This window comes from Coffea eugenioides, chromosome 6 (assembly GCF_003713205.1).
Source record: "Coffea eugenioides isolate CCC68of chromosome 6, Ceug_1.0, whole genome shotgun sequence".
In the NCBI taxonomy this organism is placed as follows: domain Eukaryota; kingdom Viridiplantae; phylum Streptophyta; class Magnoliopsida; order Gentianales; family Rubiaceae; genus Coffea; species Coffea eugenioides.
In genome coordinates, this window is record NC_040040.1 from 5314096 (window position 1) to 5331854 (window position 17759).

Consider the following 17759-nt stretch of genomic DNA (forward strand, 5'->3'; position numbering starts at 1 on the left):
TTTTTTTTTGGCAGATAACGTCTACTTTTTCTATGACACTTGAGTATACTTTTTTATAATAAATAATATTTTATTACTAAATTAGTGAAAATCTTTAAGTACGAATTGCTTAACTAAAATAAGAAGATAGTTCCATAGAAATTGAAGAGAATCACATATTTTAACAAAAAACGCTAATTCGTGAGCTACAATTTATTGTTGGCTTCTTGAGAACCAATTTACAAGGATCATACAGGCCTGCTCACAACTCTTCAATGTTTGGGCTAATGACTAGAGATCATCATCTTTTATTTTAGAATACAGGACCTGAAGTCATCAAGGTCTTTGTCAAAGTGAATGCATATCTTGCAACAACTATTTCTTCTACTTCAGAATCAACCACCCAACCTTCCCTTTTCTTTTCTTTTTTTTTTTTCCCCGCAGGATTTAATGCCATAGAGACACTAAACATTTCGCCTGTAAATTCAACGAATGAATGATTTAGCTCTCGATGGTTTTGAATCTTATCAATATCATGAATAACAATCAAATCAATTCGTCGTAAAAAATGAAATAGTATAATATAGGAAGTTTTTTTTATTCATAATCGAATTCTAATCAGTATACTTGATCTAATCTATAATTCTTTTATCCGGTTCCTTAAAATTTTTTTTTTAATAATCTACCCTCCGCCTTTCGAGTACGATAATCTGATCATGTATCATTAGATCCTTCTTCCACTTTCATTAGTTACGTAATTACAAAGCCAAAAAAAAAAAAAAAAAAAGAATAGAAACAAATTATTTATTCATTTGCTAATTGCTAAGAGGAATATATACTTCTCTGTGTGTGTGTGTGTGTATTTTATGCCCGTTGACGTGTAAATTACGCTGACCTGTAATTATTCCACATACCTCGAAGACTCCAACCACCCACCCGCCTCCGGCCGAACCATTACCTTTCACCCCCAATCCTCCATCCCCGGCACCCGCGAAGATTTCACTTTTTAACCCAACAGAAACCATCGGATTTTCTTGTTTTGTCTAATTACCGACAGCTATGGATGAGCCCCGAAAACACCAGGTTCCTGTTTCTATCTACAGCTCCTGCATACATGTATAATTATTCAACAATCCTGAAACAATAAATTGTTGTAAAAATCTTTGATCAGGTGTCATTGCGGGGAGCTAGCGCGAAGGAGATTTCAAGGGATGCGCTTCTTGCCAAGGTTTCTCAAGAGAGAGAACTTCGCAATTTTTCACGAAGAGCAACTTCTGCCGCACTTTTTCTTCAGGTTCACCATTCCCTCCATCTATCAGCCTTGGGATTCTGAACTTTCAAAGCATTAATAAGCTACACACACGTACGTACGTACGTTTAAATAAGGATTGAGGCATAACTATCGTCTAACATTTTCAGTATAAGAGTTCAGATAGAAAATGAATAAAGAAGTGGCTGATCATGCCCTTCCAAGTTAGGATTTTTTTTTTTTAATCATGGAAATCAATGTGCATCTGAGACATTAATTTTTTATCTTTTATGCCATTTGAATTAAATGTTATGAAATTGGTGAGGAAACCCCCCTATAACTAAGCTGACTTTGGTACCGTGTTATAACAGCTTGAACTTCAAGTTTTATAAGAACGTAATCATATTCTCAACCGAAATTTGCCTTGGGGTTCCTAATTTTGTGATTCCAGACATGCGTTGGAGCACGGTATGTTTGAGTGTGCATAGTCAAGTTTAAGTTCAAGAATAGGGTTGAATTATAGTCCTCTCACTCTTTTCACCTGTCTTCCAACTGTGCGTAGGACTTCATGCTTTCAATGGTTGAACATCCTTCTGTACCTCTGTTGAACTGTAAACCTCTAAAAGATATTGAAGGTGTTTGTATTAAGGATTGTGCCGTAGTTTTCTTTTTTTCTGGAAACACTAACTGGCACTAGTTACACCCGTGCAGAGAGTTTGGCGACGTCACAGGGCGGTAAAAGTGGTATCTATGCAGCTTCAGCAACAGTGGCTAGCAGAGATGAATCAAAATGCTATCTGTTGGAACAAAATGCAGATTTCAAGGATTGTTCTGAGGCCTTTTATCTTCTTTATGACTTTTTTATCTACTCGGTATCAAAGAATTGAAACCAGAGAAGAAGATTGCGTGAAGCTTTGCTTCAGGGTTTTGTTGGAAAGCATAAACTCAACTGGTATGCAACATATCTCCTTTTCGTTATTTGTGGGTCTATAACTAAAGTATATTTTGTTAAATCAATTCTTGTTTGCAATAAAATCTGATGTGCTTCATCTTCTTATGTCAAATGTTGCTTTGTTCGTCTATTAATTTCTTTCACTGAGCCAAGAAGGTTAATAAATGTAAGCACTTCAATTCAGCCTTCTATAGACGGCACGCATTCAGGGAAGATAATTTTGGCAGGAAACTTTCAGGTTTCTCCCACAGTCACCTTAAGGAGGATAAGCATTGTTTGCATGATCTTGTTAGTAAAGACATGTTTTGATACTCTGATTATAGAAAAACTTTACCCTCTTCTTTGGTGGGCCTTAGTAGAGAAATTTGAGGTTCTAAAAAGATATTAGATGGTCAGTTAGTTTCTTTTCTGCTGAGTTCTACTGGACTTTCTCCGGAATTTTAACGATTATAATGGAATTCTTTTAATTGTCATCCTTGGGTAAATAAAATGCTGCTTCTGTGTATTATATCATACTTTTTTATTTGGCCTAAATGCTAAGCATACTTTGAGATAAGAATACCACGTGTTTGCTAGACTTATAGGACTCCTTTCGGGGCCTTGGAACCAAGCTAGTTGAAGATATCACTTACACATACATTTAGTTGTGCTTAGATCAAGTTGTATAGCGTGTAGAAACTTGTACCTGCATTTGCTTTGAGTCTTAACTGGAAAATACGATGTATAACTGACAGCCAAGGGACCATACAAATTAAATTAAATCAATATAAAACTTGAAGTCCATTACTGGTTTGAGGTACAATATTTTGGTCTGCAGGTAATATAATTCTTTCAAAAGTCAGAAGCTAGAGAATTGAAAGAAAGTCCCTCCAACAAAGTGCGAATAATCAAAATGTAATGTATATTTTGAACTGCTATACTGCAAACTGCTAACCTTCTTATCTAGTCTCATCTTCTTCACCCGTTGAAGGGACAAACATCTCTTGTTATATTTTTCTGGTCTATACATGGTTTCATCATCACTATGCTCTGTCTTGTACATAATTGCCATTGAGTTTTGATTGACACTTTTGGATTTCTGCAGGATTTTTTTCTGTTGAATTTTAATGCTTTCATAGTTCTTACTTGTAGATCCAAATGAAAACTTTTGCTCTTTGGTAACGGGTACCACTGAAGAGAGAAAAATATGGATTTATCAGTCAAAGAAGCTAATTTTACTATGTCTACTGATTTTGGTGGAGTTTGATTACACTGATCGAGGGCTTCAAGATGTTGGCGTTGTCTCTTTAGCAATGCGTCTAGCAGTTCTCTTGACTGATCGGAAAGGTTGGAAAAGCATAACTGAACGGGATACTCAATATGCTGATGCTGCAGTAAAGAACTTAATCTGGTTTATTGCGAATAAAGAGAGTGGGACATATAACTGTATTAGGAGATACATTTGGAAGTTGGATCCTGTACCTACTCAAGGGGCATCTTCCTGTAGAACAGATGATAGGTTTTTGATTACTGCTAGTGCATTAACTTTGGCTTTACGGCCATTTCATTTTACAGACACAGCTGTAACTGGTAGTGGCGTATTGGAATTGCAACATGCTGCAGAAAATTATTTCTTTTTTTTGCTTACTATACCTTGGTTTTCTCAACGTCTGCCAATGGTGCTTCTACCTGCTCTGAAACACAAGTCTGTTTTATCATCCTGTCTAAGATCACTGCTGGTAAGTCTGGCCAAAGCAGAATTTTTACTTTTTCTATTAAATAGTTCTCATTGTGAGTGCTTGCAAACACCTACTTTTTTTTTAATCAGAATCTAGATGGATAATCTTGGTACCTTAAGAGATTTCATCTGTTTCAAGGAAATTAGGTCTGTGGAAGTTTTGTGTCAATAAGCACTAATAGATGCTGGCTTTGACTCTTTGTGCAAAGATAGTTGATTTGTTAGACTGAAAGGTTCAAACATCATTGGTATATGTTTACATAATCTTTTGCTCTAAAACTGATTTCAATTCTGAAAATTGCTAGATTGGTTGTGGAGGTTGGCATTCATATGTTGGAAGTTGTCTGTTGAAATATGAAACAGACACAGAAAGCTACTTGTAACAAGCTTGGTATCTGATTGGGAAGTAAACCTTAACGTCAAAGGTTAATTTATTGTGTTTGATATTTGGTTTTAGAAATGAACCTTGTGGCTAGAGATTAATCTTATTGTCAAATGTTTAAGCTTCAGGTGTCACTCTTAATTTTTTGCAATATTCTACATTAGATTACGATAAGGCTAATTAAACTGTCACAGGTGATGGCAGATCTCAAAAGATAGAATTTCAAAGGAAATATCTGAGATGGATCGATTGGAAATTCATTTGCAGTCTAAGAAGATGCCTCAAGTTGCTTGGGCCCTTGCAAATATTATATTTCTTGCAACATCCAGTGACGATGGTGCTGTGCGCTCTGGAAAATTTGCCCCAGGACTGGATTTAGTGGCCTATGTCCGTTTTGTTATCATCCTTGCAGAAAACTTATTGGCTTGTTTTGGGAAAGATGGACAGGTAAGATTCAGGAACCAAGAAATTCAAGTTGATGTAGATAACCAGGTTGATCCTATTGGAATGGGATTGCTTGAATCTGAGACAACTTGCGAGTCCTTAAAGATGTCATACACAGACCTTCTTAAACCTGTTTATCAGCAGAGCCATCTTTTGGGACTCCTAAACTTGGAGAAAGATCTTTCTGGTCGTATGACTGATACACATCAAAGTTCAGAAGCTCCTATGAGTTCAAGGAACAAGAGTGGTTAATGTTCATGCATTATTCTCGGATCATATTCCGATTCTGCTAAAAATTAACAAATCAGATACTTTCCTAGAAATAACGAAACTATAAGTAAGAAAAGGCGGTTCATGTTTGAAGCTATGTGGGTTAAAGCTAAGTACTGTGAGGAGGTTATCAAAAAATCTTGGGAAGAAAAATCTGCAACAAATGCCTCTGATAATTTGCAAATTAAAATTAATGAATGTAGACTGCGTCTTTTACATTGGAGTCAGCGGAAGTTCAGTAATTTCAACAAAGCATCTGACGCTTTAAGGAAATGGATTGCTCAACTCCAACAAGGGGTAATTACTGATTCCACCAAATCTGAAATTGAGGTTTTAACCAATCAACTAGAAGATCTTTTAGATAGGGAAGATCTCATGTGGAAGCAATGTAGCAAGGAACAGTGGTATCATGAGTGGAATAGAAATACCTCATTTTTTCATGCTCGGGCATCTTAGAGAAAGCATCATAATCAAATTGAGGAACTTCTAAATAAAGAGGGCAAATAGTGTTAGTCACATGGAGATTTAGAAGGTATCATCTTAGACCATTTTGGTAAATATTTTTTCTACTTCACAGCCATCAAATGAGATGATTAATGCTGTTTTGGATAGAGTACAAAGTAAAGTGTTAACTGAGATGAACAACTCGCTTCTACAACTTTACTCATCTAGTAACATAAATAAAGCTTTGGGTCAGATGCATCGTCTTAAATCCCCAGGTCCTGATGGTATGTCTCTAATTTTTTACGAAAAGTTCTAGCATATTGTTAGGAAAGATGTCATTCATTGGGTTCTTCAATTTCTAAATCATGAGGTTTTTGATGATTCTTTTAATTACACATATATTGTAATTAAAAGTGGTATCTATGCAGCTTCAGCAACAGTGGCTAGCAGAGATGAATCAAAATGCTATCTGTTGGAACAAAATGCAGATTTCAAGGATTGTTCTGAGGCCTTTTATCTTCTTTATGACTTTTTTATCTACTCGGTATCAAAGAATTGAAACCAGAGAAGAAGATTGCGTGAAGCTTTGCTTCAGGGTTTTGTTGGAAAGCATAAACTCAACTGGTATGCAACATATCTCCTTTTCGTTATTTGTGGGTCTATAACTAAAGTATATTTTGTTAAATCAATTCTTGTTTGCAATAAAATCTGATGTGCTTCATCTTCTTATGTCAAATGTTGCTTTGTTCGTCTATTAATTTCTTTCACTGAGCCAAGAAGGTTAATAAATGTAAGCACTTCAATTCAGCCTTCTATAGACGGCACGCATTCAGGGAAGATAATTTTGGCAGGAAACTTTCAGGTTTCTCCCACAGTCACCTTAAGGAGGATAAGCATTGTTTGCATGATCTTGTTAGTAAAGACATGTTTTGATACTCTGATTATAGAAAAACTTTACCCTCTTCTTTGGTGGGCCTTAGTAGAGAAATTTGAGGTTCTAAAAAGATATTAGATGGTCAGTTAGTTTCTTTTCTGCTGAGTTCTACTGGACTTTCTCCGGAATTTTAACGATTATAATGGAATTCTTTTAATTGTCATCCTTGGGTAAATAAAATGCTGCTTCTGTGTATTATATCATACTTTTTTATTTGGCCTAAATGCTAAGCATACTTTGAGATAAGAATACCACGTGTTTGCTAGACTTATAGGACTCCTTTCGGGGCCTTGGAACCAAGCTAGTTGAAGATATCACTTACACATACATTTAGTTGTGCTTAGATCAAGTTGTATAGCGTGTAGAAACTTGTACCTGCATTTGCTTTGAGTCTTAACTGGAAAATACGATGTATAACTGACAGCCAAGGGACCATACAAATTAAATTAAATCAATATAAAACTTGAAGTCCATTACTGGTTTGAGGTACAATATTTTGGTCTGCAGGTAATATAATTCTTTCAAAAGTCAGAAGCTAGAGAATTGAAAGAAAGTCCCTCCAACAAAGTGCGAATAATCAAAATGTAATGTATATTTTGAACTGCTATACTGCAAACTGCTAACCTTCTTATCTAGTCTCATCTTCTTCACCCGTTGAAGGGACAAACATCTCTTGTTATATTTTTCTGGTCTATACATGGTTTCATCATCACTATGCTCTGTCTTGTACATAATTGCCATTGAGTTTTGATTGACACTTTTGGATTTCTGCAGGATTTTTTTCTGTTGAATTTTAATGCTTTCATAGTTCTTACTTGTAGATCCAAATGAAAACTTTTGCTCTTTGGTAACGGGTACCACTGAAGAGAGAAAAATATGGATTTATCAGTCAAAGAAGCTAATTTTACTATGTCTACTGATTTTGGTGGAGTTTGATTACACTGATCGAGGGCTTCAAGATGTTGGCGTTGTCTCTTTAGCAATGCGTCTAGCAGTTCTCTTGACTGATCGGAAAGGTTGGAAAAGCATAACTGAACGGGATACTCAATATGCTGATGCTGCAGTAAAGAACTTAATCTGGTTTATTGCGAATAAAGAGAGTGGGACATATAACTGTATTAGGAGATACATTTGGAAGTTGGATCCTGTACCTACTCAAGGGGCATCTTCCTGTAGAACAGATGATAGGTTTTTGATTACTGCTAGTGCATTAACTTTGGCTTTACGGCCATTTCATTTTACAGACACAGCTGTAACTGGTAGTGGCGTATTGGAATTGCAACATGCTGCAGAAAATTATTTCTTTTTTTTGCTTACTATACCTTGGTTTTCTCAACGTCTGCCAATGGTGCTTCTACCTGCTCTGAAACACAAGTCTGTTTTATCATCCTGTCTAAGATCACTGCTGGTAAGTCTGGCCAAAGCAGAATTTTTACTTTTTCTATTAAATAGTTCTCATTGTGAGTGCTTGCAAACACCTACTTTTTTTTTAATCAGAATCTAGATGGATAATCTTGGTACCTTAAGAGATTTCATCTGTTTCAAGGAAATTAGGTCTGTGGAAGTTTTGTGTCAATAAGCACTAATAGATGCTGGCTTTGACTCTTTGTGCAAAGATAGTTGATTTGTTAGACTGAAAGGTTCAAACATCATTGGTATATGTTTACATAATCTTTTGCTCTAAAACTGATTTCAATTCTGAAAATTGCTAGATTGGTTGTGGAGGTTGGCATTCATATGTTGGAAGTTGTCTGTTGAAATATGAAACAGACACAGAAAGCTACTTGTAACAAGCTTGGTATCTGATTGGGAAGTAAACCTTAACGTCAAAGGTTAATTTATTGTGTTTGATATTTGGTTTTAGAAATGAACCTTGTGGCTAGAGATTAATCTTATTGTCAAATGTTTAAGCTTCAGGTGTCACTCTTAATTTTTTGCAATATTCTACATTAGATTACGATAAGGCTAATTAAACTGTCACAGGTGATGGCAGATCTCAAAAGATAGAATTTCAAAGGAAATATCTGAGATGGATCGATTGGAAATTCATTTGCAGTCTAAGAAGATGCCTCAAGTTGCTTGGGCCCTTGCAAATATTATATTTCTTGCAACATCCAGTGACGATGGTGCTGTGCGCTCTGGAAAATTTGCCCCAGGACTGGATTTAGTGGCCTATGTCCGTTTTGTTATCATCCTTGCAGAAAACTTATTGGCTTGTTTTGGGAAAGATGGACAGGTAAGATTCAGGAACCAAGAAATTCAAGTTGATGTAGATAACCAGGTTGATCCTATTGGAATGGGATTGCTTGAATCTGAGACAACTTGCGAGTCCTTAAAGATGTCATACACAGACCTTCTTAAACCTGTTTATCAGCAGAGCCATCTTTTGGGACTCCTAAACTTGGAGAAAGATCTTTCTGGTCGTATGACTGATACACATCAAAGTTCAGAAGCTCCTATGAGTTTTGAATTGCTTGATGTTGCTTATTACTATTCATGCATGATTAGAATATTTTCTGCACTAAATCCTGTGCTCGGGTCATTGCCAGTTCTCAACATGTTATCTTTTACTCCTGGATTTCTTTCAAAATTGTGGGAAGTATTGGAAAGATCTCTTTTTCCTGGAAGGAGTCATGATGCCAAGGACAATTCTTTTGGTAATGATATTTCCAAAAGCAAGGATGATGTCTCTCAGAGAAAGCAAAAATGGTGTGCTAAAGACAGAGGCAATAAATGGGTCAATGTATTGCACAAATTCTCTGGAAACTCACCAACAGAATCAAGTAAAATGAATTCTACTGGAAAATCCAGCTTTGACAGAATTCGAGATCAGTCTTCTTCTGTGTGGGATGTAGAGGCTCTCAGACGTGGTCCTGTAGGCTTATCGAAAGATATGCATTGTCTCCTTCATCTATTTTGTGCCATATATTCACACCTGCTTTTAGTTCTTGATGACATAGAGTTTTATGAGAAACAGGTTTGATTAAGTTTTTTTTCTTCATCTTCACTATACTTACACTGCAACTCTTTTTGGAATTTTGTTAAGCTGTTGTTAACAATTGAAAATGAACTAGGTTCCATTCACATTGGAGCAGCAGCGCAAAATTTCATCAATGCTTAATACACTTGTCTATAATGCTGTATCTGGCAGTGTTGGCCCACATAATAGAACTCTGATGGATTCTGCAATTCAATGCCTACATTTGCTATATGAAAGGGATTGCAGGCACCAGTTTTGTCCTCCAGCTTTATGGCTTTCACCTGGTGAGAGAAATCGCCTGCCAATTGCTGTAGCTGCTAGGACTCATGAAGTTCTATCTGCAACTGTTATACCAGATGATGCTTCAGCCCCTTCAAGTATGGCTTCTGTCATTACTCTTACTCCACATGTCTTTCCATTTGAAGAAAGGTGAACACAGCACTAGAATCCCTTCCTAAGCTTGAATGTCTGTATTGAGTGTCTTTTTTACCATAATATAACCTGAAACTTGATCTCTGCCCCCTTTTAGAGTTGAAATGTTCAGAGAATTGATTAACATGGATAAAGAATCCCGTAGAATGGCTGGTGAGGTTGTTGGACCTGGTCCAGGATCAGTTGAGGTTGTCATCAGACGTGGACATATCGTGGAGGATGGTTTTCAACAGTTAAATGCTCTTGGGTCAAGGTTGAAATCTAGCATCCATGTTTCATTTATTAGTGAATCTGGTCTCCCAGAGGCCGGCCTAGACTATGGCGGATTATCCAAGGAGTTCTTGACTGATATAGCAAAAGCAGTTTTCTCACCTGAGTGAGTCTGCAATTATGCTTCTGTTGTTTGCCAGTATTATCTTTTTTCCTTCTCTTCTTAGTTGTTGCTTGTAACATGATTCTTCATATTGTTAAGGTACGGGCTGTTCTCTCAGAGCTCAAGCTCAGATAGACTTCTCATTCCTAATACAGCAGCAAGATTTTTAGAGAATGGCATACAAATGATCGAGTTTCTGGGAAGAGTAGTTGGCAAAGCACTTTATGAAGGAATATTACTTGATTACTCCTTCTCACTTGTATTTGTACAAAAGTTGTTAGGTCGCTATAGCTTTCTTGACGAACTGTCAACACTTGATCCTGAGCTTTACAGAAATCTTATGTATGTGAAGGTAAATCCTTTTTATGAATAATAGAAAATTATCAAGGCACATTGTTATACTTGAGTTATAATTTCTTCCAGCTCTTCATTACTTCCCTGAATACTATCAGGCCTCGTAGGAAATTGATCATGTATATATAATTGCTGGTTATTGTCCCATTTGAACTATGTCTCATCCTACTCAAAGTATATCTCTGACAAGCCATTGTGTACACTGGAAGACTATGCTATTAACCTTGACCAGCTAATATTATGTGGTATTGTTGAAACATCTTTTCAAGTTTTCTTGTTTATAGACCCTTGTGCAGAGACCTTACGTAAAAACAAAACCTGAATCTTGCTTGGCATCCAAAATTTAATTCCACGGATCCAGATCTTAATAGGAAAGTAAGGTTGTGCGAGATAACTAATCTAAAGCTGCTGTTAGATTCTTGGTGACTGTTTGTTCTATTAGGCACATGACATCAAGGTCTATGGTTCCTTTCCTTTAACCTAAATTTTCTGCTATCTTGAACAAAAATATATCATAGCTTAGAAGTCAATTTGTAAATGCATGAGAAGGGCAAATTGAATAATTGACTATGAAATCAATATAGCTGTTGAGAGGCTTGAAATGATATGCCAAACGCATACATAATATTGTTAGTTGAGAGAAGACTCCAATTTGTCCCAGAATTATTTGTAAAATCATCTGAATTTTTTTTTCTGACCAGAAAATTTTGATCTTTTACCCACTTTTGCATTACATGTACATATAGTAACAAATTTCAAAGACTTGGGTTTCATACTAATTCTATGTTGCTGTGACTTCTGATGGTATTCAACATAGCTCTGGTCTTATGAGCTATTTAACTGTTTGTTCATGGATAATTGGACATTATTGTGATTAAGTTGTTCTGCTATTGGGATCATTATGCATGCAGCATTATGATGGTGATGTCAAGGAACTCTCACTGGATTTCACAGCTACGGAAGAATCACTCGGTAAAAGGCATCTTGTTGAGCTAAAACCCGGCGGCAAGGATATCTGTGTGACAAATGAGAATAAGTTGCAATATATTCATGCAGTTGCAGACTACAAACTTAATCGGCAGGTCTGCTGTGACTTTGCACTTAAATCTTAGGAACCCAGTTTTCTCGAAATTTACATTGTTTACGATTACTGCAGATACTTCCTTTCTCGAATGCATTTTGTAGAGGGTTGACTGACCTTGTTTCCCCATCTTGGTTGAGGTTGTTCAATGCAAGTGAATTCAATCAGGTAACCTCACTCTTATCCATATTGGGTTTGTCATTTTGTTCATGAAGTTGAAGCTAGCAAACAAAACATCCTTGAGTTGATATAGTTGTGCTACAATAGATGACGAATTGGTTTAGGCTTGATCAAGGCCAGGAAAGATTAGAGGTGGTCTTGCTGATAAGTGACGGCTGATCTGCATATTTGTATTTCTCTGTAGTTTTATCAGACTGCTGAAGAACCTGAATTTTCTTGTAATCTATATTTCGCCTAGTTTTTATGTTTATTTGTTGTGTTGGAGATCTTTTGTTACTCATTGTCTTGTTGTGATTAAAATTGCTCGTCTAAAATGAGTAGCTCTAACTAAAAGTAATAATTTCTCTCTCTGTCGAACATTCTTCCTAATGTTTTTCTTTAATCTCATATGTTACACTTTTATTTTCACTAAGTTGTTCTTTTGGAGTTTATAAGTTCAAGGCTGAAAATTAGATAGCATATGCAGTTGCTTTCTGGTGGGAACCATGACATTGATATTGGTGATTTGAGGAAAAATACAAGATATACTGGTGGTTATACAGAAGGGAGTCGGACAGTGAAACTCTTCTGGGAGGTATTTTTTCTAAAACACATTTGGCTACCTGTTTAGTTCTGTGTGGTTACAGTTCTACTTTGAGAATGCATTCATGGGGTGCAGAGCTTTTCTAAAATTATCTCAGACAGAATCATATGCCAGTTTGCATTAGTTTTTAGGTTCTTTACAATCAGCTGGCTAGGTCCTCTGGTATTCTAACCATACGGACTATGTATGAAGAGTAGCCAATTCATATTGGTTTTCTAACCTTTTTTTTTGTTGTTGTTTGTTTCTTCTTTCACCTTTTTCTTTTGGATGTGCGTGAGTTGCAAAGTCCTAATATCAACTGTTTAGGAGCTTGGTCGAGGCACCTTACTTTCTGTTAAATTTGCCGTCTGAATTGTTTCTTTACGTAGAATATTGTATGTTATATAGGGAGGAAAGGACAAAGCAATTTTCAAGATTATTATATTACTTTTCTTTTATTGTAGAAAAATTATTGTGCTACCTGATACCACGCAAACTTGGCCCTTTCCATTTTCTTTTTTCTTTTTAATTGTAATTCTTTTTCCTGTAGTCTGTCTGAGGATTGCACTTACTCGCTTTTTAGTTGAGCCCTGATTGTCATCTAGGACAACCTGGTTTCTAAATCATTTGGTAAGTTGCTTGTCAATAAGTTCTTCTTGCTTATTGTCTTACAGGTAGTTGCTGGGTTTGAAGCGATAGAACGTTGCATGCTTCTTAAATTTGTGACAAGTTGTTCTCGAGGTCCTCTACTAGGGTTCAAACACTTGCAACCAGCTTTTACTATTCACAAGGTACTCTCTTTTTTCTTCTCTTGCCTTGTAAAGTGCCAAATTTCATGATTTTGTAAATTCCCTCAACTTATCTTGGTTCATTTGTACACAATAAGGTTTCACATGCGCTTGGATGCCAAGATAAATTACACTTTCAAGGGTTGGATGCAATCGATCTAGGTCCAGGTTTAATGGAGATAAAATACTAGCTTAGGTGCCATAGTTATAGAAGGAACTTTGGCTGTGAATGAAGTATTAGCTTTATATTGAAAATGCATGACAGTAACTGAATCCGGTTGATGTCATAATTTGCATTGACTGATTAACTTTTAATAAGCAGGTTGTATGTGATGTGCCTTTCTTGGCAACATTAGGAGGACAGGATGTTGATCGGCTTCCATCTGCTTCTACATGCTATAATACTCTTAAGGTACTGTCTCTTGTTGTATCGCTTTTCCAGCGATAATGACCCTCCTTCACAGCCCTTTAATTTTCTACTGGTGGAAGCATATCAGTCCTAATTCTCATTTAAATCACACCCAACTTATGATGTGCTCTTTTCCTTTCTTTGTCTTGGGTTCCTGTTAAATGGGTGCAGCTTCCCACCTACAAGCGTCTAGGCACTTTGAGAGAGAAACTTCTGTATGCCATCAATTCTAATGCTGGATTTGAGCTTTCTTAGAGACTTCTGATTCACTAGCAAGGTAACTCTTGCTTTTCTCATACGGAGATTTTGTTTTTTACTTGCCATATCCATATGATCATCAAATTATGTGTCTCAACAAGTATTCCCTGGTGCTAGTCAATAGGAAAATTTTCCAATTTTCAAATCTTAGCTGTTTGAATATCATTGTTGTATCAAAGTGATAGTTTCTTTATAATATGGTTGGTCTGCATTTTCTTTTTCTTCTTTATGTATATTTTTCCTTCTCAGGAGAATTGGCAAAGAAGGTGAGGAGTGTATAAAGGTTGCTGGAAATTTTTGTTTCCCAATGCTATCGTGGCTAGAATTCAGTCATGAAGCAATTCTTTTCCATTATTTGGAGCATCTGAGATCAATCAGAATAAACATGTTCTTTATTGGATATAGCTTAATTTGGTCCTCTTTTCAAAGCCATGGAGGTTTCTACCTATACTATCAAAGTCATTGGAAACACCTTTGTGACTCTTAACATCCATAAAGTAGTTTTAACTAGTCGACTTGAGTGGGATAGTGAGTGATGTTGCAAATGCAGTAGGCATCAAGAGATGAGATCAAATCCCTGCTCTAGTAGACTCTCTGCCAACTTTTCATTAGCAGCATCCGAGGGATGGAAACCATCCCAGAACACATATTCTGTAGCATTTGAGCATGTCCCTACTGACCTGGAATTGCACAAGAACGATGTCTCAATTGTACCAGTCCCACAGCAAGCCTTTCTTGATTCGAAAAATCCTGGCAAAGGACAATGTTTCTCCAATTAGTTCAATCACAGGTTCCTCTCCAAAGACAGACCTTCCCTCTCTCTGTTGAGAAAGGAAAATTACAAGAAAATGTTTGTTCACTACCTACATTATGCATCTGCATGTGTGAGCTCCCTACCTAGTCTGTAGTATTAACTGATTTTCCTTTAAAGATTGTATACTGATGCAGAGGTGCTGAGATGTGTCAGAGATTGTTTAACATGATTCTTATGCTATATGCTTAATTTTGAATGCAGAATGCATTTTTATTGTGCCAGAGCCAAGAAGTTGCAAATTACCATTGTCTGTAGGCTTCGTGATTAGGTCTAGCAGAGGATTGTAAATGTCAAAGACTACAAGTTTGAGGCCAGGATGCTTGCTCTTCAAATTCTGTGAGGTGCTGTTCAGTTTGTTATTGAAGGAGATTGCGTTCTGGTTCAGTCTTGCAACACACAGGTTGCTTCCTGAACCAAATAGTGTAATAGCTGCTGGCAGGCATCCGGTTGGTGGTAGTGTTGTGACTCCAATCCTCCTTACTCCCAGAGCATACAGATTCTGTCACATAGTAATTTCAAACACTGCACTTGGTTGGAATTCTTAGCTGCAGTTCCTTGTTGCTTATGTGGTGAAGTTGCAATCTGAGTATTTGTGTCATTACAGTAAAAGTACTGCTTGGTTAAGTTACATGAATCTGTTTCCTCAATCTTTTTTGTTCCTTTTCTGTGTTTAGGATTATCAACTCTTAGTGACACAAGAATTTTGTTCATAAATGTCATTATAAAATTTTATGTACACACATATTAACAAGGGCAAAGTCTGTAGTACATCTATTTAGATCTTGCTGTGCCAGTGAGAGTCTTCATTGTAGTGTCTGACCTTATAAGTGCACTTCCACGTTAACTGGCAGACAAGTTTTATGATTCTGATGATGTATTGCAGCTATGTTTATAATACAGATGGCATAAGAAAGGTGAAAGTTGCTGACCTGAATGAAGGTAGAGTAAGATCTCATGAGAATGTCTGAGAATTGATCGGGCGTGTAGGCTCTGTTGAGCATTGGATTAATGTAGTAGTACTGGATGAAATCACTGCTCCCCGCACTCAAGAGATGGACTCCTCCTGAAATTATGGTATTTGCTTTGGCCTTTCCAACCGCATTCACAACTTTGGTCTGCCACTCCTTGTAATACTGTAGCTGCTGTGTCAGGGAAATTGCGCGCTGCAAAATCAGATAACACACAAAAAGAAATTTACTTCGTTAGTGAAAACTGGATGAGCTTGTTTGACTGATTCTAGGACCTGAGGAAGAAAGAAAGAAAGAGACCACTATGAGATGTACATACATATAGCTGTGCTGTCCCGTCATAATAACCAGAAGCAGCAGATGCAAAGTTCACACCAGTGAGGATGCTGCTTCCTTTGGCTTCTTGGCTAAGGTAAGCAGGTGGGTAGGACGTGAACCCAAGGTATTCAGCTATGCAAGAGGAAAAGATGCAGTAAATGTTAGAACGTATGGTATAACAAAAATGATTCCAGTGGTGCAAGCCGCTTCAGCATGGTACTGATTCATTTACCTGTGTAGTCCGTGGCCAGCTTTCCGTTACAAAACCTCCCTGTAGGCCTGTGGCCTACGAAGTCTCTTCCATAGGGAGGGAAGTTAGCCTTTATCAGGGTTGGTAGATTGTTATTGTTTCCCACATCCACAACGGAATCCCCAAAGATGCATAATGCTGGAACGAGGGGATCTCCATAGGACACAGAAAAAGTCAAAGAAACAAGAAGATTGACAACAAAAAGATATCTTAAAATCCCCATTTCTATTTCTAACTTTGCTCAAAATATCGTTTATACTTCCCAGTTGAGGGAGTGTCGCTGAGTAAACAAAAAGATGAAGAGATAAAAGAGCAGGTGGGAGTATTTATGGACAAGTCTTGTAGGAAAAGCTCAGCTAAATGACTGCTGGGAAGGGGCGGGTCTTATTAAGGTAATGATGCATGTCGTCCTTATTAGGCCAGAAATGATGGTGTTGGGGCAAAGGAGGGAGGTTATTTTGTCCATTTTAGGAGTTTGTTTCGAGGGTGTGACAAGGCATTTGGTTAAAGGCGAAGATACTTTTAAGCACAAATGAGGGTTATACGCGTGAGTGCCCTGAAAAGATGAAATCATACGTGATGCTCGCTTGTTTTGCTTGTCAAATTTCATGTATACTACTAATTCGGAAACGGAAAAAGATAAGAGAGAGGCAACGAAAGGAAACGTTCTCTACGAGCTGAGGAGGTTCTTCCTTTCATACTGCATTCCTTGATAGAACCTTCCTGCCCACAAATAGCACCGGATGCTAGATATTATTATCTGCTTCTACCCTCACACCAGGATGATCGTCTAGGATAAGCTAATGCCCCAAATAGTAAATGCATTCTGCCCTCTGCAGCTTGTAGTAGTAAAAGCACATGACCACATTTCTAGGCAATATCGACAGGGAAGGATCGAGTAGTCATTGACCGCGGAAAATGAATCATTTCTCATTTGGATTGTTACTTTCTCGAGTTTTCATTTTTTTTAAGAAAAATATATTGTATCGATTTGATGTATGTAAGATAAAAGGTGATTGCAAAATATATTTATAAAAAACATTAAAAAAAATTTTAGAAAAAAAATTGCAATCAAAACAAGGTTGGTTGCATGCTTTCCACTTCGAGAAAGCATGCTTTGCATTCTCGATTCTCAAGTATAGCAGCTGCTTCTCTGTCCTCGTCCCCTAGTATTACCACTTCCTAACTTAATAGACTTTGTAATTGAACCCTGGCCGTTCACTCCTCAAACCTCAACAATTTTTTGCGTGAGCTCTAAAGTGGATCACCTGGACTACGGCTGTATAGGTTTAAAGATTCAGCATATGACGGATCATCTCATTTTAAACATAGATACAAAACCCATTAAGAAAAAGATTGAACCCAAGACTTATAAATACTATTCATTTTACATTTTTTTGTTTTTGTAAATCCCGTTATTCATTTTACATTTATTTATAATGCTTTTTAAAAACAGACCAGTTTTCCTTTTTTTTTTTATTTTATTTTGCCTTTGTGAATTGAAAAATGAACTTGCTGCATCGTATCTTTGCATTCACCTCGAAGTGTATTGCTGTGCTAACAAATAAAATTACTTAGAAAAATTGAAATTCGACTTAGACAATAAATATAAACTAAATAA

General features: G+C 36.8%; 2 protein-coding genes across 5 annotated transcripts; one reads left to right on the forward strand and one right to left on the reverse strand.

Moving 5' to 3' along the window:
• Positions 1 to 902: 902 nt before the first annotated feature.
• On the forward strand, positions 903 to 14887 carry LOC113775269 (E3 ubiquitin-protein ligase UPL7). 4 transcript variants are annotated; one of them, XM_027320075.1, is made up of 15 exons: positions 903 to 1062; positions 1151 to 1273; positions 1940 to 2180; positions 3312 to 3898; positions 8365 to 9348; positions 9446 to 9780; positions 9881 to 10159; positions 10256 to 10508; positions 11422 to 11592; positions 11667 to 11759; positions 12238 to 12345; positions 13008 to 13124; positions 13444 to 13533; positions 13702 to 13807; positions 14804 to 14887. In XM_027320075.1, the coding sequence occupies exons 1-14, from the start codon at positions 1039 to 1041 to the stop codon at positions 13783 to 13785; spliced, it is 3489 nt and encodes a 1162-aa protein (XP_027175876.1). In that variant the 5' UTR covers positions 903 to 1038; the 3' UTR covers positions 13786 to 13807; positions 14804 to 14887. The 4 variants fall into 4 exon arrangements, with proteins under 4 accessions (XP_027175876.1, XP_027175874.1, XP_027175873.1 ...); XM_027320073.1 differs by lacking the exons at positions 903 to 1062; positions 1151 to 1273; positions 1940 to 2180; positions 3312 to 3898 and adding exons at positions 5872 to 6061; positions 7193 to 7779; positions 14038 to 14054 and having other exon boundaries at positions 14804 to 14879; XM_027320072.1 differs by lacking the exons at positions 903 to 1062; positions 1151 to 1273; positions 1940 to 2180; positions 3312 to 3898 and adding exons at positions 5872 to 6061; positions 7193 to 7779.
• On the reverse strand, positions 14064 to 16361 carry LOC113775271 (GDSL esterase/lipase At5g03820-like). Its single transcript, XM_027320076.1, has 5 exons — positions 16121 to 16361; positions 15890 to 16020; positions 15532 to 15765; positions 14846 to 15101; positions 14064 to 14538 (listed from the first exon to the last, which is right to left on the reverse strand). The coding sequence occupies exons 1-5, from the start codon at positions 16359 to 16361 to the stop codon at positions 14345 to 14347; spliced, it is 1056 nt and encodes a 351-aa protein (XP_027175877.1). The 3' UTR covers positions 14064 to 14344.
• Positions 16362 to 17759: the final 1398 nt, after the last annotated feature.

What these genes read in the sequence shown, in the direction of transcription:
- LOC113775269 (XM_027320075.1), top strand. Translation starts at nt 1,039, where the DNA reads ATGGATGAGCCCCGAAAACACCAG. An exon ending in GAAATCTTATGTATGTGAAG is followed by an intron (nt 10,509 to 11,421) that starts GTAAATCCTTTT and finishes TTATGCATGCAG; the next exon opens with CATTATGATGGTGATGTCAA. An exon ending in CAGTGAAACTCTTCTGGGAG is followed by an intron (nt 12,346 to 13,007) that starts GTATTTTTTCTA and finishes ATTGTCTTACAG; the next exon opens with GTAGTTGCTGGGTTTGAAGC.
- LOC113775271 (XM_027320076.1), bottom strand. Translation starts at nt 16,361, where the DNA reads ATGGGGATTTTAAGATATCTTTTTGTTGTCAATCTTCTTGTTTCTTTG. An exon ending in ACGGGACAGCACAGCTATAT is followed by an intron (nt 15,766 to 15,889) that starts GTATGTACATCT and finishes CTGATTTTGCAG; the next exon opens with CGCGCAATTTCCCTGACACA. An exon ending in CACGAAGCCTACAGACAATG is followed by an intron (nt 14,539 to 14,845) that starts GTAATTTGCAAC and finishes GTCCTTTGCCAG; the next exon opens with GATTTTTCGAATCAAGAAAG.